This window comes from Pelobates fuscus, chromosome 8, assembly GCF_036172605.1.
Source record: "Pelobates fuscus isolate aPelFus1 chromosome 8, aPelFus1.pri, whole genome shotgun sequence".
NCBI classification, from domain to species: domain Eukaryota; kingdom Metazoa; phylum Chordata; class Amphibia; order Anura; family Pelobatidae; genus Pelobates; species Pelobates fuscus.
Window position 1 is genome coordinate 162,947,376 of NC_086324.1, and position 23,792 is coordinate 162,971,167.

Genomic DNA, 23,792 nt, shown 5'->3' on the forward strand with positions numbered 1-23,792 from the left:
ATGCTCCCTCTTGTGGTAAGTATTGTTTTTCTCTCTTTTTGGAGTTGTGACGGTCACCCCGAGTGAGGAGCGGTATCTACCGCTAGAGATGTCCTTTTCCCCTAGTCTGAGTAGCGCTGCAGTGTTCTCCAATTGATATCCCAGCAGACCAAGAATCCAATATAGCTGTAGAGCTCTTACAAGAGCTAGTGGTTATAGCAGTATAGTGGTTCCCTACAATTACGAGATGAGGCTGCGTGTTGAGGGTGAACTAGTTTAATGGTAGCCACACTGGCCTTTTATGCAAGTCCCCATGCAAGGGGCACTCCCACATGGACCTTGTGGGGACTACAATACAGAATTATCAACCAATAATAACAGGGTTGTAACGGACCACCTGGCACCCCGACTGGGTACCTCTGTTACTGGATGCTCCTAGCACTACCCGAGGGCTCCAAGCACTCCGCCAGACACCACAACCACCGCAGCTTGTTTGGGGTCTCGCTGTCTCCTACCCACCCTGGACCTATGACAAGGCTCCAGGTTCCAGTGGGTGAACCTCTCTTCCAAGAGAGTGAAGCAGGAACAAGCTCTTAAAAGAGCTTAGTAGTGATTATCCAAGGGAGTATGCAGAGCATAGCAATCCCTTGTAGTGATATAGCAATTCCCCCAATAAGAGACAAGACTCTAGATTGAGGGTTTAAGCAGGAACTCAATGCACAGAGGTTTTATTGCTCTTATATACACATTTCTCCACAAGGTTACCACCCACTTGGGCCTTGTGGAACAGCCAATCAACAATGTACAGTACAGTCAGACACTCCCATTCATAATAGCAAAATCTTCCCCTCTGCCTGTGATATAATTACTAAACACAATGGGCTAACGTAATTATCACAGGCAGGAAATTATACAGTTTTATACAATATTCATAACTTCCAAACTATACATACAATTCACATAAAAGTAACATATTCTGAACCAGCAAAAGCAGTATACAAACATGTCAAAATCATACAAATTTGTCCAGTGGTTCAAAATTTAGGTGGAAGTCCTATTTGACCGACTGCATGGCTTTCCATGGCTTTCCTGCCCAAAACAGTTCCACAGATTTAGGCTGTGCAGCCGGTCTATCTTCTCCTCTATCCTGGAGAAAATTGGCTTAAGTGGGTGTGGTAACTTAATTATCTCCATGTACAGGGAATATCTCCATTTACAACAACAGTAAAAATACATAATAATACATAATTCCTATTATACTGAACAGAAACCCCACATTCAACCTATTCCCAGATAGCTTGGATCTGAGCGCTCAATATATCCGAACAGCGCTCAGATACCACGAACATTGCCATGGGGTTAAAGTTTAGCAAGGGCTGATGAGAGATTGAGGAGGGACAAAGCAGCCAGTTTAAACTGGTCTGACAGTGTCCCTGGGACAACGCCCTGCTGGAGAAACAATAGACAGAAAAAAGGGGGAGGGGAAGAGGCACATTTTCTCATGGAATTAAAGGGGCAGAAAGTCTTTTAAAATCCAATCTGCTAAAATAGAGTTTTTAACAGGCAATATATCCCAGGGGCCATAGTCACAAGGCAGGAGGCTGGCAATTAGTCCTCTCCAGGCACAAGTGGTGAAGGGCACTACATCACAAGGGTTATACAGTGTGACACTGCCACACATAGCATACAATCCCTCCCCTATGCCTGGGAGATAATTGAGTCAATTACTGTATCAACTCAATTATCTCCAGGCAGAAAACACATATTTTTACAAAACCCCAAAAGTACCCCAAAACACATAAAAATGTTACAATGTTACAATGTTACATCCCCTGATAGCCCTGATCTGATTGATCAACATATCCAAAATCACCCAGATCAGTTCAGGGGTTCATTAATTTTATGGAAGTCACATTTTCACCGACCACACGCATGGTCTCATGGCCAATACAGTTCCAGAGAATAAGGCTGTGCGGGGATTCGAAGTAACGTTTGAAATACTGAATGTAGAGAATTCGAATGGCACTTAGTTTATGTCTCTGGTCCGGGAGCTTATTCCCACCGAACGTCGTTCGACTCCAGTTCGAATAGCCAAACTTACATGGAAGGTAAGAGTTTTAAAGGTGTTCGCACCGTCGAGTGTCCGATTTGAGTTCCATGAATTCGACAACCAAACACTGTTCATTGTACTTGCGGCTTAAAATGGCCCCTGCCACGTGTTCGAATGCTGCTTTGAATGGCCTCGAGAGATTGGGAGTTCGATGTGCCGCTTCGAACCGCTTCGGGAGTTCGAAGTGTTACTGTCCAAGTTTAAAAAGGCACAAACAGTGTCTTTAACCACAGTTTATTCCAGGGGCCATAGTCCTAGGGCAAATCTGTTCGCATACTGATCCAGGCAAACCAAAATTACTCCTGAAACAGGGTATCTGTTACAGGAGTATATTGTACAGGTCAGTTAGCTTAATCTGACAAAAGTAATCAATTCACAGTGAATATTGTGAGGTGTGCAGGTAACACAAGGAGTATCCCATCATAAGTAGTGTCAATCTGTCTCAGAAGGGTGCATTTGCCGTCTGCAACGGATCACCAGCTGTTAGCGCTTGACTCTAGTAGCTGAAACAAACTTGCTGTGCAGTTACCCAGTCTGGCAAAGGATCGTAGCCGCTAGCCCTGATATTTGCCATTCTTCATGTTTAGGATTGGGATGCAATCTGATTCATCCTTGGAATCTGCCCGTTTTGACATCTTGTTTAGTTTTCCACCCTGTGGTCAAGGAGAAGGCAAACAGTTTCTGTTAAAACCACTGAGATAAGACATTCACATGCAACCCAGCCCAAGCAATAAAGAAAATATATCCTCTAAGGGTTAACTAAACATTACACCAGCTTTCCTTTCCTCCTAGATGGATTGAACAGATGATATGCTAAGTGCATAATATAAAAATAGATCCATTTAATTGTCAGTTTAGTATCAAATTAATTGCATCTGTGTGATGCTAGACAGGCTGATCTGTTTCTCTGTCACCCATAGTTTGATTTTTTTTAGTTTTTTGGAGTTGGATTAATTTTCCCTTTTCTCAATATTACAGTAGCCCACTCTTATTTGCACCAGTAACAGAATCTGACTGCATTGAACATTCTTTGTTTAGGTCCCGGCAGGCACAGCCCAGGCCATGTTCCCCTCCCCAATTACCTGTTTCTTGTCCACTATATTCAGGGCGACAGAGGTTCCTATGCACGCTATGGTATTTGCCAGCATGAATATCATCATCTGCTGCCAACGCCACAGTGGGATCTTCGCTTCACTGTTTAGGGAAAAACATAAGATGTCTCAGTAAATGTGTCTAGTGAAAAGGAAAACTGTAGTGTAAACATCACCCCTAATCAAAAATACATATTGAATTTAATCTGAAAATCTGGGGAGACGCACTGTTTAGTGAGACAGCTAAATGTGTACCAATCAGCTTTCTCTCTCCAGGGATGCAAGAGGTCAGCCCAACATGTGAGTGTATAACTTGATACCCGGGTGCCTAATGGGCAGGCTTTAAGTGGTGTGATATTTATAAATTGCTTTAGTAAAAAAACACTCTGAACTGAGAGTGAGTGCAATCTTCCATCAAGGTGATCATGTTTAGAGTGACCCTTTAAACAGAGACTAAAAGAACAAAACGTATAGTATTTCTAGTGCAATTAATGTTTGTGTCACCCCCCGATTTTAGCATTTTGACACTTTTAATTGCGTCTCCCAAACCACCTCAATAATTCAGAAGTTTCACTTTTCAGTTTTCTGTTCAAAGCTGTCCATGTTTGGGTGGCAAGGATGTGTGCGCTGTTCTAAACAGCCTCCATCACATCGAGTCCATTCACCATAATCACTAAAATAAGCTGCAACTTCATGTATTTTAAAATTACCTGAATTTAGTACCAAGGATTTTGCCTACAATCAGGTTACACAGACCAATTCCAAGCATTTGCACAGAGGTGGCGAGCCCCATGGCCGTTCCCAGGATAGCTTGTGGGACCACGAGGGGTATTGAAGGCCACATGCTTGCCTGTAAAACAGAATAAAAGCAGAGGTTACTTTGTAACGGGAGTATTCAAAAACACATCCACAGAGAACAGAGCTTAGGCTACAGAAACATCAATATACTTTACCGCAAGAAAGGAATATGTAACTCCAAGCCACAACGTGGATACCAGTGGTGGAACAAAGGTAAAAGCCAGAAGAGCAAATACTGGAATTGTCAGAACAGCACAAAGGACAGCCAGCACCCCCCTCATTCCTACGTAGTCCTGGGAAAACAATGGAGATATTATAGAAGCAGATATTCCACAGTTATCGTAATATAAAATCTACAAAGAAACAAAAAAGAGTTATTCCAACCAAGAACCAGTGTTTCCATAAAACACTGGCTTCGGTTAGAGTAACCCTTTCTGAAATCTCCCCTCCCCCCCCCCAATAATTTGTTTAAATCTTATTTTTATTTAGATATTTTCATTTAAATAAACAGAAAAAAAAAAAAAATAAAAGTCAACGTCAACGTATGACTCCTGAATTGGGGGATAACCCCTACAATATTAATTTTAAAAAAAAAGCCAAGTTGACTATGTCAGGAGTGACATGAGTAAATACAAGGTATAATCCATAGAGTGGAACCCAAGTAATCACTAAATCAATACATAAAACTTAACTTTTAATAGAATTTAAGATAAAAAAAAAAGTAAAAATGAATGATTCCACCACCTTTGAGAAACAATATTGTGCCCGGAAAACATACTCGTTTTCCTGGCACTATAGTGCCCTGAGGGTGCCCCCACCCTCATGGCCCCCCTCCCACCGGGCTGGATGGAGAAAAAGGGGTTAAACACTTACCTTGCCGGGCTCCCTCGGTGCTGGAGACTCTTCTCCTCCTTTCCCAGTCATCGGCTGAATGCGCATGCGCGTCAAGATCCGCGCGCGCATTCAGCCAGTCTCATAGGAAAGAATTCTCAATGCTTTGCTATGGACGCTGGCGTCTTCTCACTGTGAAAATCACAGTAAGAAGCGCAGAAGCTCCTCGAGCGGCTGTGAATGAGACAGCCACTAGAGGCTGGATTAACCCTAAACAAATTTGATGGTATAAGGAAGAGGTCAGGTTCCCTCTTAGAAGAAGCCTCTGCAAAATTATAGTAGACACAAAGTTACCTTGTATTTACCCATATCACTCCTGACATAGTCAGCTTTCCCTGCCGTGAATATTTAATATTGAAATTGCAGAGGTTTTGAATGACCTACGTAAATATTTTCTCCAATTTTTTTGTGTAGAAGGAAAGGTCTTGAAACCGACGTAGATCTTTGAATTTAAGATCTGTTGGAGGGGGTCTCTCGTATGGCTTTAAACAATCTTTCCTTAGTTTGAAAAGATAATAACATCTCTAGGTTGAGAGTCTGGGATATTCCAAGGTTTATATGCACGACGGTATCTCTCTAGTAATAATTCATGTTCATTGAAGTCTGGCAGTACGTGTGTGAAGAATTCTAGAAGGAAAACCGGTAGATCATTACGAGTGACTGATTCTGGAATATTACATATGCGCGTGTTTGATCTTCTGGAGCGGTCTTCTAAATCATTTATTAATCATGACCTAGCACATTTTCTCTATTTTCTGTGCTAGGTCATGAGTTGTAGTTTTGTGAGAACAGCTTTGTTGTTCGAGATTTTTTAATTTGGTTTCTAGAATCTCCAGCTTTTCTGACACACCTTTAATATCTTGTTTAATGTCTGCAGTGCTGCTTGCAATATCTTTTCGTAAGATTTTTAGGTGCCCCTCTAGACACTTTGTTAAGAGGTCTTGGGTTAAGATGAGGTGTTCTGTAGGTTCCATTGAGTCAATCGATTGTTCCATTTTAGATTGGGTCGGAGAGAAGAAGTCCGATGCTATTTTGTCTGATTTCTGATCTTTCTTATCTCTTTTTTTTGTCTTGTCCTTTTTTGAGACCATTGTCTTAATTTCTGTTTGCTCTTAAATGTGCCTCCTTCTTTGCACTCTTGTATTTAGTTTTGATTTACAAAGACTTGTGTGGCATAGTTTCCTATTCTTTGTATTTCTTATGTTTGAAATCCAATAGCATTCCACAAATGGGAATAAAGAGAGAAAAAACAAAAACAAAAAGCTAGGTGGCTCTTGAAATTTAAAGTATGTTATTATTATCATTATTACTGGTATTTATGTAGCGCCAGCATATTCCGTAGCGCTTTACAATATTATCAAAGGGGGAGATTAAACAATAAATGAGACAATTACAAAAACTTACAGGAACAATAGGTTGAAGAGGGCCCTGCTCAAACCAGTTTACAATCTATAGTATGTTAAATCCTAATACAGATAATTCCTGTTAGTCTTAGAATGCAATACGTTGTAATATGTATTTTCTCGAGTCAACAGCCAGGTATGATTATTGGTTATTACTTACTTTAGTCGGGAAGGACAAAAACAACGAAAATAATGAATAAATAAATAAATAAAGAATCTGTATTTCTCTTCTTAGCTATATGACACAAACATTTGCAGAGAAAAGGAATGCTCATAAATGTCAAATTTCAAGTTTTACCTTAGTTTTCCCCACATACAGTCTATAGACCTCTTTTTGTTATAGTTACTATGTATTTTCCACAACCCCTTTAAATTAGTGCTTTTATTAACTAAATTCGCTTTCAGGACTAGTGCCTCTGGTTATTGATCCCTTAATGTTCGGCCACAGGTCTCTCTTAGTCTTCAAGCAATGTGATTCCTTAATTGTAGGTGTGAGAGCACACAACTCTTATTGCGGGATTAGACAAAATTAGCAGCTACCAGTTTGTATCTGAGCGACCAGGGAAAATTTCCAGACACTTTCTCCAGTTATTTTGTATACTTGTATCTTTTCTCTTTTTCTCTCTTTTCTTCTCTCCCCCTCTCATTGTCTTTTCCTTTCCAGACAGTTAATAGACGTTAGCACAAAAAAGCAGGATTTTTTATTTTTACTTATATTGTTAGGCAGGTCTCTCAGGTTCCACCACTCTCGTTTGTCAGGTTCCCCAGCTCAAGGCATCATCTTGGAGCCACTTTTTAGACACATGTTGGCATGTTTAATTGCAGTTTCCCCTTAGGAACGTATCTGAATTTTCCGAGACCTATCATAGCACAGCAGGGGGAATCTTACTGTTTACAAGCTGCTCCTTAATGGACTACGAGGCAGTGTGCAGCGTTTGACAGTAGTTGTTCTCCCATGAGTCAATTCCACGCTACCTCCCACTTACCAGCAAGAGCCGAGCCCCTCCCCTTTTGATGTGACCGCGCAGTTACGTCACGTCTTCACCGCTCGACCCGAAAAAAAAAGGTAAAGCACACCTCCATGGATAGAGGGCAAGGAGACAGGAGATAATGCAACCTTTGGCATGATGTATGTGCTAGTGACAGATGGCAGCTGTGTGCTGGTGACAGATGGCAGCTTTGCACAGAATTGACATTAGCCAGCCTGGAACTTTGTAAAAACGCTGCAGACATACAGACTCCATCACTGAAATGGTCATGGTGCTTTCTTTACGTTACTCACAATTATCATTCCAGCAGCCGCTGACAGAACCAAAGCGATGTCATAAACTGCCCCAGCGACATAGGCTGCTGTCCTCTGGTCATAGCCCTCGTATTTATCCTGGATGAACTTACTAAAGGAGAACACAGTAACAGAGTTGACTATATACTCAAATTCATCAGGATCAACTTTTTCAAGATCGCTGCTGCTGATTATATTAGATTTAAAAAAGTAAGACTTTTTAGTGAAGTCCAGGCAGGCATGGTGCAAAATTTACATATTATTTTATTATTTATATAGAGCCAGCAAATTCCGCAGCGCTGTACAATGGGATCTGAAATTAACGATTATTTTGAGAAATAAATATTTGAAACTGATACTTTGAGCATAACCACAACCCTAGCCCTCTATAGTTCTAATTTTAACCCTAACTCTTATCAATAACCTCTGAACCCCAATCCAAAACTTGACCCCTGATCTTTGAATCACTTTTTGCGGTAATTTTGTTGGCAAAGTATCTACTGCTTTTTATCCCCATTTTAAGAAAAGTGCAGAATATGATGGACACTATATAAAAATGTATTAAATTAAATATTCAAAGTATTTACCTTGCATCTGCCACAAATGGGAATACGCCATTGTAGAAGAACATGATGGTAAGAACCAGCAGCCAATAGCGTAATGGTAAGTGTAGAATATCCTGCATTTGCTTCAGCAACAGAAAAACAGCAGTTAGAAATTAAGTCATAATATCATAAGGAAAGGTGTATTCACAATATCAATCTAAGCTCTGTACAAACTAGTTAAAGAACAGAGAGTCTTGGTTTATTTTCCAACAATGTAATTAAGCCCTTTATTACACAAAGCATTTTTTTTCTTAAAAGTACATGTGTAGTTTGCAGGGAAGTTTTGTTTATAGAATTCTGTTCAGTGACACTCAAAATAACTTGAAGAAACATACACTATTTTTCTATTTGCTTTCATCCTATTCAAAAAAACAAAAACAAAGGGTGTTTGTAACATTTTAGAAAATATAGTCTATTCCTCATCTTTCTACACTGTTAAAAAAAAGTTAGCTTTTTTGTGCACACTGGTAATGAACCAACATGTATATAGAAATGGTAACATAACCTGCTTATTGCTATTCATTAACAATCTGCTGGCATTTTGAGAAATGCAGATTCCGATAATGTTAGCAGGATTTAAAAGTTTGACTGTATATAATTGCATGGTAAAATCAGATTTCCTTCCAGTCTAGTCTAGCCAGCTCACCATTTTCTTGGATTCTTCCTGCATGGTTCCATCCAATCCCAATTGCTTCATGCCAATGTTATCCAGTATACTAACTGTGATAGCTGCCAGAAAGCCCAGTATACAAAGGATGGTTCCTAAAACATCAATAAAAATCCTGTAAGCTCACGGACATGTTCCATGCAAGAGGTCCAAGTCTACAGCCTCAAGCTGACAGACAAGTTCCAAGACAGCGGTAGCCATGATATTAAACACATTATTGTCCAATCATTGATCAATAGTAACTACTCTTACACATGGTCATTCAACCCTAAGTCTTCCAAGATAAATTAATCATGCAGTATTACCCTATAATCACTACAGCAAACTTTAACGAGAGTGTGCCTTAGAAGTTATGTTTTTGTAATTTGATACTCCATTTGCAACCAACCAATCTGTTCTTCAGTCATCCTGGGGCCTGAGCCACTTTTACATTTTTCTGGTTTGACTTGATAAAGACGGAAAATAGGTCCATCTGATTGGCTCAAGAGACACTAGTGAGCCAAGGAGGGTATAATAATATAGTTTGAAAAGTGATTGCTGACCTGGTTGTCACTGGTTTCTGATTTATATTGCATTGCAGATTCAGGGATTTATTTTTCTCAGGGTTCTCATATACATGACAGATAATCTTTCTGGACAACTATACACCGTGGAGATTTACCTCCCCAGAGAGTCCACTGGACGCCATAGTGACTTTCAAACGGTTGAGTGAAGAAGAAATTCAAGACACTTCCGAGCCGCGAGAAAGAGAGAATCAGACCAAACGCCAAAGCCAGTTCTTTCCCTTTGAACCAAAAGGCTGTAAGTCTGCTCTGAACAACTACAGAGGAGAGATATAAACATGTGAAGAAATAAACACAGCAACGGGAGTTAAAAACCAAATACAATTTTTTTTTTTATAAAGGTCATCTGCAACTTACCTTTTGCAGTCCAGTTGACTTACCTATGAAATCAAGAGGGCTCCAGTCACCTAAACATGCTACATTATAAGGGGTCCAATTGAAACAACATAGTAGATCCAGTGCACTCAGTCACTAAACACCAACTTCATAGCTCATAAAAATATAATAGATACATTTTAAAAGGAGTGAGTGTGTTGTATTAATTGGCCCCAGCAGCACCCTAATAATGTATGCATGTTCAGAGTGCAACCCTCTTGGTTTCATATGTAAATATATTGGGGGTCCAGGCCAACTCTCTGGTTCTGCACCCTTCCCTGTCACAGGTGCCTCATTGCAGGATCCAATTGAACCTCACTCTGCAGAGAGTCCCAGGAGGAGAACAAATGAATCTCATTAGAGCAGGCATTAGCTTGCTAGGATAGGACCTGCCCAGAATGGGGTACATTGGCGTTGTGGCAGGCTTATGCAATATATGACCATATACTGTAACTAAATCCCCATTATTTTTGCCCAAGTCAGATGACTTACTTGTGATTGAACCATTTCCAGCACCAAACAACAGCCGCCCGGTTAGCATTAGAGGTAGCAGGTATGGCGTTCCTTTGAAGTGGGAACCAAGTGCAAAAATGGCTGAGCCCAGAACAATCAAAAATGAAAAAAGGAACAGTCCAACTGGAAATGAGAAAAACAAAAATATAATTAAAAATAGCTGAAAGTATATTTTAGGCACTTACGTTTCCTTCCATTTGTACTACGTGTAACCTGTATTTAGAGACTCTTAATAATACAAAGTGAATGTAAGTTAAATGGCTTGAATCTACGGACTATCAGTAGACATTACACTTTACTATACTGAGCGAGGTACCAAATGTTCACAATGAGTGGTGTGGGCCTAGTTTTATGATAAATTAATGAAGGTTTCAGAATAAATAAATAAAACTGGGGGCGGGGCTTGACAGCCGTACTGGACCGACGTGCCAAAGTTCCCAATAATCGTTCTCTTAAGTTAATATTCCCTAACTAAAAGACTGGGAGATCTTTAGGAGCTTACCTGGTATTACAAATGTGAATTTCGCCACTTGCTGGAAATGCATTTGACAGCAAAAGCGAGAATAAGAGTTGCGGCCTACCCGATTACAGGGATTTGAGGAGGCGGACGATCTTACCACCCCTCATTCCTTCGGACAGGGCAGTAATAGACGTACCCGTCATCCCCCCGCCAGTGGGGGTTATCCCGGTGCCCCCAACCACAAGCAACCAAAACCTGCAGACATCTGTGGACCAAAAGCATCTAATATGCAAGCAGGTCAGCGTAGAGTGCCACCCAAAATGGAGGACGCCATGTGTCAGCCTAGAGCTGACATTGCCTCTAAGCTCAACTTGCTCTTCGAGGATTTCTGGGGAAGGATTATAGATTCCAAGTAGGAACGTGCTTCACAAGGGCTACACGCTCACATACCTCAGAGGCTCCCACTGCTCCCCTGGCAAAGGAAAAGGGCTCCAGGACCAAGGTGCACCCGACAATGGCGGAGATCTTTGCGCATTCTCCTAATATTTACTACCAAATGCAACCTACCATCGAACCTGCATAAGCAGGGGCAATATCCTGTAACTCCCCGAGAGACTGTGATGTCGGGAGGATCCCCAAAGCTGCAGCATAGCACATCTCCACAGTTCAGTCCCTTGCTCCCTTAATCTACTCTTCGGCTCTTATGCTCAATGGCTGCCTCGCAGAACATGTTCTGCCCCAGAGGGGTATAGGGTAACCCAGAATGTCTCTTACTGGCGTGCTTGCATTCTTTATTTTATTTTCATGTTTTTCTATTATTTCAATTATCTAAGGCTAATCTGTTGAATTGGGGCTTGTTATATATCCATCTGTTATGCAACAATACTTTTAAGTGGTACTCACCATGTCTGATCACCATGTCTAACTAGTTAACTATTTTTCCTAAGCTCTATGTTTCAGTTGCGACATGTCAGTCTAGCCTACACTTGTTTGCAGGGCCGGTACAAGGATTTTTGCCGTCTTAGGCAAAAAAAAAATTTGCCGCCCTATTTGTTCCACTCATGTACACTGACATACACTGACCCAAGCAGACTGATGCACACACACACTGAAGAATGCAGATTGACGCACACACACACTGTGACATGCAGACACACGCTGACTCATGCAGACACACGCTGACCCATGCAGACACACTCTGACCCATTCAGACACACTCTGACCCATACAGACACGCACTGACCCATACAGACACGCACGGACCCATACAGACACGCACTGACCCATACAGACACGCACTGACCCATACAGACTGACATGTACAAACACAAATTCTTCTCAAATACACATTGTGATGTCCCATTGACCCACTTACCTTTCTTCATATTTGACTGCTGTTGCTGGCAACTTCCCTGTGCCTGGCCACCTTCACTCTGTCTCAGCCCCTGCTATGCTCCGCCCACTTGTCCCCACGTACAGGGCAAGGGGGCGGAAGGGAGAAATTGAAGCATCCTCGCGCTTTTGCGGCAATAGGACTCCTTCTGGGGGGGCCTGGCTGAGCAGGCTGAAGTGGATGCCGCTGGACCAGTGTTACACAGGGCGCTAGTCAGCAGACATGTGAGTGCTCCCTAGCGTCCGGTAACATGGCCATGACTTTGTATTATTTCTCAATATAGAGGGGCGGCCAAACAAGCAGAGGAGTAAAGCACCTGCCAGCACCCGCCTTTAAGCAGCGCCCTAGGTGGCCGCCTAGTTGGCCTATAGGAAGCGCCGCCCTGCTTGTTTGTTAATGGCTATAAAATAGAGGTAATGACAGATTTTATTGAACTGCTAAACAATGTGTGTACATCTCTGAAACGAATCTCATTCCGCCTGTAATACTTTGATACTTACCTCAATAAAAAACAGATTGATAAAAATAAATAAATAAATAAATAAAACATTTATTTCAATCATCTTCAATTAACTTACATCGGTTTCCAAGTTTATCGATGAGGAAGCCAGCCAGTATCACCGCTACGGCATCGCTGATGAATGAAATTAAAAATAGTAATCAAGCCATCATTAGTTTCAAGAAAGTGGACAAATAAATACATCAATACACTTAGACTACAAATCACAATAACCTCACTCAACCACAAACAGGAAACGTTCTGTTAAAGCTAAACAAATGCGTAAACTGCAAACATGCTGAAAACCACCAACCCCAATAATAAAAATGCAAATGAGGCAATGGAAAATGTCATGTACAATTATGCCCTTACAAAAAAAACTCTTCTAACAAGTGATGGTAGAAAATGAAAGCTTTTTAAATTAAATTATATTGGAGGGAATTAAAAGTGAATTTCACATTTTAGGCCAGAGTTGCCAAACTGAAGCCATAGTGGTCTTGGGGAAGTTTTGACTGTTCCACTTCAACTATTTGGACCTAAAATTTTAATTTCATTTTGAAGTCCAGAAACTTTAACTGGTTTAACTAAGAGGGGTAAAATATATTCTAAGGTTATTTTAATGCAGTTCCCACTAGTTGAGTTTAGTTCAGTTTATTAAACTGCTCTATCTATAGCAGTTATATATATATATAATACTTACATCCATGCGTAGATTGCATAAAGCAAATTATACTCTTCAGGGCTCATCCCCAGACCCTCCACACAGTCGTCACTGTGTTCAGTGTATGTCCCATTTTGACAGGTCAAGTTCTGCAGTTATGATAAAGATAGGTGGTTTTAAGTAGCCTTATCAAATGTAAAACTAATAGTATGTGTGTGCTGTTCCTTAATATGTATTTTGTATAAATTTTGGTCGCTAAAGCAGCACAATTTCTGCGAAATGTATGTTCGTGTGTGCCCCCAATTCCCTTTTTGTCCTTACTATGTAAGTTTGGAATCCAAACCAGATTCCTTTTGGGTTGAGCCCAGGCCCCCAGCTTCAGAGGCCTCAGAGGTGACAATAGGAAAGTAGAAATTTGAGGAGGTTTTGGATAACAATGTGATTCTAATTATAATTTTAACTTGGTATACAGCAGTGTGACGAACGCCCTTTTGCCTGGATGTTTGCCACGGGCCCCTGAAGGAGTGTGGAGGCTTGACTCCTGCCCACTGACTATGGGCCATGCTAAAAGGCTATTAAAAGACTTAGTTCATGGGATTCCCTTGGACTGTTCGGTAACCGAACCAACCCACGAACTGTGGACCACCTCTGAGCTTATTGACCCTTGTTAACCTCTCCTGACACTTCAATCAGTGTGGGTTCTAATTGTGTGACTGGGTGGCTACTGTTCGTATGCACAAACGCGTGGGAACTGTGTTGGTGGCCATCTGTTCGCGAGAATGCAGGCAGCGGTGTTTGGGCATCGATCTCGTGAAACTAAAATCAGACACTTAAACTCCCGAACACCGCTGAACTTTGCCGAATGCCTGCTTCTTCCCCACACATGGCAGGAGAGCGCCATTCGGTAAATTTGTTTCTATGAACCATGCGAACAAACCGTAACAATAAGTCATAGTGTGCGTTCGGTATTTCTTTCGCATGGTACTCCTGAAGTTGACCGACAAAAGCACAAAATACCCTGGAACTGTTTTAGACTGTGGGGGTTCCTATGTGGAAAATATGTATTTTTATGTTTTTTTCATATTTTGTCATTTTTTGCTAAGTCACGATGACATTGCATTTTGGGGACATTTTGTAGGTGTGTTTATATGAGGTTCATGGGTGTGTTTACTGTGTCTCTGTATTGTGTAAAAGTGGACCATTGAGCCAGGATTAAACACATTCGTTTCTTAGGCTGATATTTGGGGAATTGGGAGCTATAATCACTGCTTCACTGGGGATTTGGGAGAACCACAGCGGATATACTCAGTCAGAGTATAGGGGGATCCATTACAAGCAGATATATGATATGCATTGTAAGTATTTGCATAAAAGTGCTATTGTTTAGTTTTGACATTGCATTTTTAAAAATGTATCACATTTACTTTGCATTATATATATCCACAATGCTCTTACAACATATTATTAAAATACACTTGAGCTTATTTAGTACTAGACCAAATAAACAGTATTAAAATAGTGGAACACTCAGTGCAATAAGATAAAATAGAAGCCACAGCCACGAAGCACTGTGGCATATATAATGTATGGTGGCAGTGAAGGAGTTAATCTGTCTTGTCTGATATTTGAATGTGAGGATGTTTTACATTTTGTGGCAGTTGGTCAGTTAGACAGGTATCTGGGCAGAATTGATGACACAGCTATTGCTGGGGGCTGGAGCTGGCCTGGGATTGGTTGAAAGTTGCAAGCAGAAAAAGAGCGGGAAACTGGGACAGTATAAAATGCAGCAGCAAGTTTCATCCTGTCAGAGTTTACTGAAGCAGGAGCGGTGCAGCTGGAACCCCTCCCCCCCCACCATCTCTCCGCTCTCCCCTTTATCTAATTTAATTTTATTACCGTGGTGTTATGAAGCATTGGGGCAAAAGACATCCTTAGGGTCAAGTTCTGAGGAAGGATATAGTGGTAAATGGTTTTAAATAAAAGGCAGTCAGGCTAGTTAAGACTGACTGGCAATATGGTGGTTAATAACGTGAAAAGTTTTAAATAAAAGATGGTCAGGTCATCTAAGACCTACTTACTATTTGGTGGTTAATAAAATTAAAAGTTTGGAAAGGTTAAAGTTTATGTTATATGGTTCTGGTTATGAAATTATGGTTGTAAGACCCTTAAGCTTTGAATGAACACCAGGGCCAAGCCCATTGAAAAGTACTTAAACATTGTCAGTGTTTTTTTGTGTGGTCTTATTTTAGTTATACAAATATTGCCTACCATACATATACACTTAACTTTGCTTCTCTTACATATTCTATGCCATCTGTTAGCATCTGTACCTTTAAAGCAAAAAGTGGCACAATAGTGTGGTACCACAAAAAATATATATAGGGTGAATAAACAACAATTGAATACTCTTATGTTCCAGAGCTAGATCCTAACTCTGGGATCAAAGCTCTAGTTGTGGAACATGTGAGTGCTCCATTCTTTTTATTCACCCTGCACTATTTTTTTTAGTAAAGAGAAACATGCTCTGATGGTTAAACAGACAGCAGAATACACCACCCTAGAAAGCATTAGTTACATAAATAGTAACATAAAAAAGTGTGTCTTTATCTGAAGTATGCTTAAGTTTATAAGTAAATAACTACAAAAATAGGCAGTTGAGGGGGGCGGGGCCTGACTGTAATGGCGCCCGGACGCATTTTCAGCAAGCTCCTCGAGCAATACTCCATTTACCCTAAAAACCAGCAGTATCAGCTATTATTCCGAGGCAAATCGAGCGGCTCAGGCACCCAGCATCGACTGTCCGGCTCGGGGTCGCTGTCAGCAGCCACATGAAGCCCTCCGGACGCAGATCCATAAGTATGGCCTGGTGTACGCCGGAGATGGGAGAGGCGGCCGATCTTCCTACCCGGCAGGAGCCGGCTACCATGCACACAGTACAAGCGCCCTGCAACACCCCCCCCCGGGCCGGCGGGGGTTATCCCGGCCTGCACCCTGGGGACTGCCCGACTGAAAAAGCGGGCAGCACAGCTTCAACAAGCGACAGCACCTTAAGCAGCACTGCCAAGATGGCGGTCGCCACGTGCTCCACTGACCCACAGAACATATTATCCAGGCTGGACAGCCTTTTTGAAGCGTTCTGGAGGAAGCTGCAGAACAGACAGCTGAAAGCTGCCACGCGAGTCCAAACCACCTACCCGCCGAAAACAACACTAAGAAGCCAGCAAGCCCGACGTGTGGTCCACAAAACCAGTAAGACGCGCCGCAAATGGCAGAGACTGCAAAACTTGCGGCGGCAGGCACACAGGCCTCCTCCGGTGACAAGCATCTGGATAGTCGTGAACTCACACAGGGAACCGGAGAGGCTCTTTGCAGTCAGGCTGACAGCAGTCCAGTGCCGAACCTTTCGGATCCGCAGACTCTGGGGTGACTATGTCCTACCTACCACAGGCATAGGTTAAAGGGGACCAGGCTTCAACCTTATTGCCTAACACTGTTACCAATCCCCAAAGCAATCACTGTTTTATTCTCTTGTTTTCCTCATGTCTCAAACTTGTTATCACAAAAAAAAAAAAATGTGCAGTATTTCTTGACTACCCATACAAATTGTTTATGATCTCATATGTTGAACAAGTCAGTATTTACGCCTGTAATTCACTCTGCACTCAAAAATAAAGAATTAAAAAAAAAAAAAAAAATAAAAAAAAAAATAGGCAGTTGAAATCAATATAAATATGGTATGCTGAGAGTAAGCAACATGGACTTGAAAATATACTTAGAGAAATCAAAAGAAGTAATTTTACACAAGAGCAGCTTTGGAGGTATCATGCAGCTGGAGGCTCATCAAGGTGGTCAGGCTGTACCAATTACAAGAATATGTCCGATGTCGCCTGGGTCTTCAGGTATCAGCTGGAGAACCTGCGCAAGCAGTTACCTTCTCTCCACCTCTCCATCACTCCGTGGGCCCCTCATGCTGGTTCTAAAGGTTTTTAACTGGAGCGCTTGCAGGCATTCCACTGTTATCATGACGCGCCGATGCAGCCTCTGCTGCCCAGGAGTGTGGGGCCTCTGGTGAAAGCAGGAGGGTGGTCCAGGAAGCCTCAACTATTTCCGGCATATTCCGCTTGTTCTTCAGTTTCCTTCAAAGATGGGTTCCAAGCACTAGAGAGTTGTAGACGTTTCACCTCCGGGAATAAGGGTACTTGTGGCATCCGCCATCTTGGATGTGCCTCCAAAGGGCTCGCCAACACTGACGGCACCGCCGTGGATCTCTGATAGGGCTTTAGGGCTGGCAGGGTGGGGACAGGGATCATCCCCACAGGTCCAAAAGTGATTGACTGGGAGGTCAGCTGCATCTCCATACTGCACTGGAACGGCTTAGAAGACCACTGGATGTGCTCCCAGGATGGTCAAACGGTTAGTGTAGCCAAGATTATGATGCAGTATGTATTTCAAAATATGAGTTTTGCTTGATGTGTCTCGAGGAACTCTCAGGAGACACATCCAGTTGCCATGATAATCAGTCCCAGCCCCAAAATGTTAATGTTTAAGCCAAAATAGCTGAAGACATAAATGACATGGAGAATATTTTCAAATTGGGACTGACTATCATGGTGGAAAGACGTGTCTGACACGAGCTCCCACAATTCCTCCTAATGAAAGTCTAATTTAGCCTGAGATGAAATCAGCAGCCCACTGGGTCCTTGCCACAGAGGACATGCAGTGAAGTGATAAGCAACTTGATAGAGGCTTACTTACACCTTGCTGGATCAAGCGGCATGGTGCACATCTGGAGGGAGAAGTGACTGATCTCCCAACCCAGAGGCACTATGAAACTGACAACAACACAAGCACGCCTCGTGACCCTTTCCCTTGGACCTGTGGGGGTGATCCCGGTCCACCCAGGGAAGGCTACCCCTATACTGCTAAGATGTCAGGTGAAGCTGTACAAGCAGAGAGAGCAAGCGGCAACTCACCTAAGATGGCTGACACAGCATGTGTTGCTGGTTTCGGCGGCCTGACAAAACTGGGCCAACTCTTTGATGATTTCTGGTGCAAGCTGGAACACAGGCTGCACCCACCTGTCCTGCTACAGCCAAATGCATTCTCCCTCAGGGGACTACTTCCACACCTCCATCAGGAAGCTTTGCCTCAGGCTGTTCACAAGGCCCCAACATGGCGGTAGAGTGTACACATAGTGCTATGGAGACAGACCAAAGCTAGAGAAAGGCCTAATGATCCAAGGTGGGATCCAGACCCCACCACCTGCTCACACCAACCTGCTTTATACTGAGCTCGGAAGCCTGCAGCATCGCAGTCTTAATCAGCACAAGGTGGCATGACAACTAGAAAGGTCGCAAGATGGGGCTGAGTATTTTACAGTACAGGAGATGCAGCGGCGAGCTCCATTTGTTGTACATATATTTGTTAAACAGCATACCTCCAGTACAACATTAAAATGTGCACTAACCTTGGAATGCTGACCAACTAATGTTTTACTATGAGTTACCCTGTACTTGCATATGCTTTTGGGGCATTGCAAGCTTTAAGCTTAACTGTTTTGTTTACATGCACAACAAAAATAAAGAATTATATATAAAAAATAAATAACGAAATAAATGCATAAGTAAACATTTTGTTTCCACAATCTTAAGCAGTCAGTGCTGTCTTGTTGAGAGTTAGACCGAGGGCCTCCTTCAATTGCTGCTTCCTAGTAATCCTTGAGTACCATAAGCACCGCACCGGACACCATAACCACTGTGAACCCCACAAACCGCCACAGCTTGGTTGGGGTCTCGCTGTCCTCCACCCACCCTGGACCCAAGACCAGGATCCATCTTCCAGTGCGTAGACCTCTCCTAGTCCAGAGAGTAGAGCAGGGTGCTCTTACAAGAGCAAGTGATTATAACCTAGGGGAACTGTTTAATGGCAGCCACAACCAGGGCCGCCACCAGAAATTTTGGGGCCCCTAACTGAGCTCAGGGTCTCGGCCCCTGGGGTCCCGCCTCCAAAACCTCCCACAGAGACCGCCTCCAAATCCCGCCCACAGGAATACACACACAGACACAAACACATTCACTGATACAAAAGGACACAGATACACACACACACACACACACACACTGATACATACTAACAGACACACATATAGGCATACATACTGACACACACATACTGAGACATACACACATATACAGACACACAGGCGTACATAGTGACAGACACATACTAACATGGATACAGACACACATGCATAAGGACATACAGACACAAAGACACATTCATGACATACATACAGACAGACATGCATACAGACATACACACATTCATACTGACATGCAGACATACATACACACATAATGACATGCATACAGATAGACATACATGCATACAGATATGCATACAGACATACATTCATACTGGCATACATACATTCATACAGACACTGACATCCATACATACACACATTCATGATGACATACAGACATACATTCATACTGGCATACATACATACATTCATACAGACAGATAGACAGACATACATACACACATTCATAATGACATGCAGACATACATACACTGACATTCATACACACATAATGACATGCATACAGATAGACATACATGCATACAGACATACATACAGACATACATAGTTACATACATACATTCATACTGGCATAGATACATCCATACAGACACTGACATCCATACATACACACATTCATAATGACATATAGACATACATACACTGACATTTATACATACACACATTCAGAATGACATACAGACATACATACACTGACATTCATACATACACACATTCATAATGGCATACAGACATACATACACTGACCTTCATACACACATAATGACATGCATACAGACATACATTCATACAGACATACACACAGACAGACATACACACAGACAGACATACACACAGACAGACAGACATACACACAGACAGACAGACATACATACATACACACAAACAGACATACAGACAAACATACAAACAGACATACATACATACACACAGGCAGACATACACACAAACAGACATACACACAGACAGACATACAGACATACATAGACACAAACAGACAGACAGACATACAGACATACACACAGACAGACATACAAACATACATACAGACAGACATACATACATACAGACAGACATACACACAGACAGACAGACATACACACACACAGAAAGACATACATACACACAAAGACAGACATAAAGACAGACATACATACACACAGACAGACATACACACAGACAGACATACATACACAAACAGACATACAGACATACATAGACACAAACAGACATACAGACAGACATACAGACAGACAGACAGACAAACACACAGACAGACAAACACACACACACGGAGCTCATTTTCCAGCCACCCTCCTGTTTCTTACCTTGTCTTTGCAGGAGGGTGGCTGGGGATGATGGGACTGGCAGTCGGCTGGCTCTCCCTCTTCATTCTCAGGCGAGCGCTCCTCCCGCGCAAAGTGAGCTGGGAGGAAGTGACCACTTCCTCCCAGCAGCACTTGCACTGCGGCGGCATTTGTAACGGGGCCCGGTCGCGCTATACCATGGCCGCAGTGCTGACCGGGCCCCTGAAGATATGGGGCCCATCGGGTGGCCCTAAGTGCATGGGCCACCCGATGGGCCCCATCAGCGTGCGGGCGCCGGTGCAACTGCCACAACTGGCCTTATATGCAAGTCCCCATGCAAGGGGTTTACAGTTACATATTCCAGGGGCATTCCCCACTGGACCTGAGAGGGGCTATGACAAAATACACTCTGTAATCACATTGGTTCCAAGGTCCAGGACACTCCCACACAAAATAGAATAATTCCTCCCCTGTGCCTGAGAGATAATTGAGTCAGGAGCTGTGCTAAGCTCAATTATCTCCAGGCACAGAAAACATACATTTTTCAATATGCCAAAAGTACCCCCAAAGCATATGTAAACCCAGATAGTCCTGATCTGGGCGACCAACATATCAAAAAATCACCCAGATCGGTTAACTGGTTCGGGATTTCCATGGAAGTCATAGTTTTGACCGACTGTGCGCATGGTCCTATGATCAAAACAGTTCCAGGGAATTAGGGCCAACTGGCGGTCTCTCTTTCTGGAGTACAAATGTACATAAATCACATACGTTTTTAAAGGGCACATAGTCTTTTGGCAAGAGGCTGGCCAGCAGGCCCCTCCAAGAGCCCGTGGCAAGGTTACTTTCGTCACACTCACCCCCTGAAATTGATCCTGAAGCACACTCGGGATATCAAAACAGAAATAAGAGCCAAACGTGAGCAGGCAGGTGAAGAAAAGAACCAAAAAACGATAATATGCTGAAGAAACAAGAAGAAACATACGTTAACACATGGATGCCCAAAAATGTACAACAATTAAAGGGCTCTGCATTCTGTCCTTAATTCCATGTACCATGACCACTTGCCTGGAGTCTGTATGTGCAACATTTTGCTATAAAGCACTGTTCATAACGAGTCAAACCCGTCTGCTGCCGCAGGTGTAACTTCACCTCCGACCTTGTCATTAGTCAGCCTAGAACAGGAGTTTCAAGTGACTAATGTGAATTGTCCATCCCTCTCTGGGCTCACTACAATCCTTATGTCTTCCTGCACACAATACTACCTCCATCCATCCCTGTACCCACTTCAGCCCCTATGCCCCCTGCTACCCATTCAGCACTTATACCCCCCCCCCATAACCCCTATGCCTTCCCACACCCACTACAGCACCTATGTACCACTGCACCCATTACAGTCATATCAGGCATATGCCTTTCTGCACACACTATAGCTCCATCTATCCCTGCACCCACTTCAGCCCCTATCGCTCCTGCACCCAATTCAGCCCCACTATGCCCCACTTCACCCACTACAGTCCCTATCCCTCCTCTGCATCTGCTACAGCCTTAATCCCACCCTGCGCTTGGTACGGACCCTTTTCTCCTAACACACATACTGCAGTCTCTATATCTTCCACGCACAGTAGAGCCTCTAGCGATATGAACACGCATCCTAAAGTCTTTCTAAGTGTCGTTTTACTGAGACAAACATTTATAATAAATGGAATGTGTGGGTGTGGGGTACAGTAAGTTGTTCTGGGTGGGTTTGTATTGGTCAATAAGTGTGAATTGTCAGTTATTTAAAGTAAATATCACATTTCATGATTGGTTTATTGGAGCAGATGAAACCTGGACCATCATTTATTTTCTGCAAATTACATTGTGAAGATTGGCCAACCTCAGGCCTGGGTGCACCCTGGGATCCAAGAGAGTGGGGTATCCTTTACGGTAATTAAAAGTATAACGGTCTCTCAGCTTTAAAAACAAAACATGAATTTACTTTTTAATTTATTTTGTAAGCAAACTTATTTTTTTCACTCATGTTTGTAAGTTTTATTTAAACACTGGACAATACACGGACTCTTTATAAAACCATCACTACTAAAATAATAAATAAATCTTCTTTAATCTGACTAATGTCATTTGCATAATTCTCTAGCAGGTACAACATTAAACTGGCTGTTCTAATAAAAGGGTTAAAGTGGTACTGCCAACCCCGCCACCCTAACAAAATAGAATTTGTAAAGTTAAATGTTTATGAAATACTAATTTTGCCTGTGTTGGAATTTTACTGATATACCAACTCAGTCAAGACTTATACTGAGCCAAATTAGGGACTACGTCGTCTCTGTATTTCTCCTATGTCTGACTTTCTTAGACTTAGGGGGGAGTCTAAGTGTCAATCCCGACAGCCGTCACCAGTGATGGGTGCAGGGAATCCGGTGTGTCTATGGAGGATCCCACAGTCTTGCAGGTTCCTCCGTAGATCTCAATGCTGTACATGCGCAATAGTACAGCAGTGACATCGGCTCCTGCCTAAAGAGGACCCACCAGATCAGGATAGCCACACCAACGAGGATCAGGTCCAGACAAGCAAATCTCACATTTACCTCCCCTCCACAAACCAGTGGCAATGTCCCCTTCGAGGTTCTTTGCGAATTCAGCAGAGTCCCCAGACAGTGACAGTAATTCTTTAACTCACAGTGAAAAAAACAGAAGAATTCTGGGTCACAAGCTGCTTGGGATATTTAAATAAAATCTCATGACTGTTATTACCACATGATAAAAATAAATAAATAAATACATATATGTATAAAACACAAACAAGAAAGGCATAAAAAAACAAGAAATGCAAAAAAGGATACGTACCCTTTTCAGCTGCGACTGCCATTGCTCATTTTCTGTGTATGTGTGTCTGCAAAGATACAGAAATTATGTTAAATTACAGGAGCATGCAATCAGTTCAATGAACACACAATTAATTCATTGTCACACAGCCCCATGAATACAATCATTGAGTCAGCCACACAGTGCCAGGAATACAATCATTGGATCAGTCACACAGTGCCAGGAATACAATCATTGAGTCAGTCACACAGTTCCAGGAA

The 23,792-nt window shown here is 42.4% G+C and overlaps 1 protein-coding gene across 1 annotated transcript; it reads right to left on the bottom strand.

Annotated features, from left to right (window-relative positions):
* Nucleotides 1–2,485: 2,485 nt before the first annotated feature.
* Nucleotides 2,486–23,575, bottom strand: LOC134571918 (major facilitator superfamily domain-containing protein 1-like). The gene is made up of 13 exons (XM_063430608.1): nt 23,554–23,575; nt 21,564–21,664; nt 13,330–13,439; nt 12,709–12,764; nt 10,257–10,400; nt 9,488–9,646; nt 8,806–8,921; nt 8,142–8,242; nt 7,555–7,666; nt 4,134–4,271; nt 3,891–4,030; nt 3,172–3,283; nt 2,486–2,742 (listed from the first exon to the last, which is right to left on the bottom strand). Exons 1-13 carry the CDS (start codon nt 23,573–23,575, stop codon nt 2,644–2,646), a joined length of 1,410 nt encoding a protein of 469 aa, XP_063286678.1. The 3' UTR covers nt 2,486–2,643.
* Nucleotides 23,576–23,792: the final 217 nt, after the last annotated feature.

What these genes read in the sequence shown, in the direction of transcription:
- LOC134571918 (XM_063430608.1), bottom strand. Translation starts at nt 23,575, where the DNA reads ATGGCAGTCGCAGCTGAAAAGG. An exon ending in ATCCTTGGTACTAAATTCAG is followed by an intron (nt 3,284 to 3,890) that starts GTAATTTTAAAA and finishes TTCCCTAAACAG; the next exon opens with TGAAGCGAAGATCCCACTGT. An exon ending in ATATAGTGGACAAGAAACAG is followed by an intron (nt 2,743 to 3,171) that starts GTAATTGGGGAG and finishes CCTTGACCACAG; the next exon opens with GGTGGAAAACTAAACAAGAT.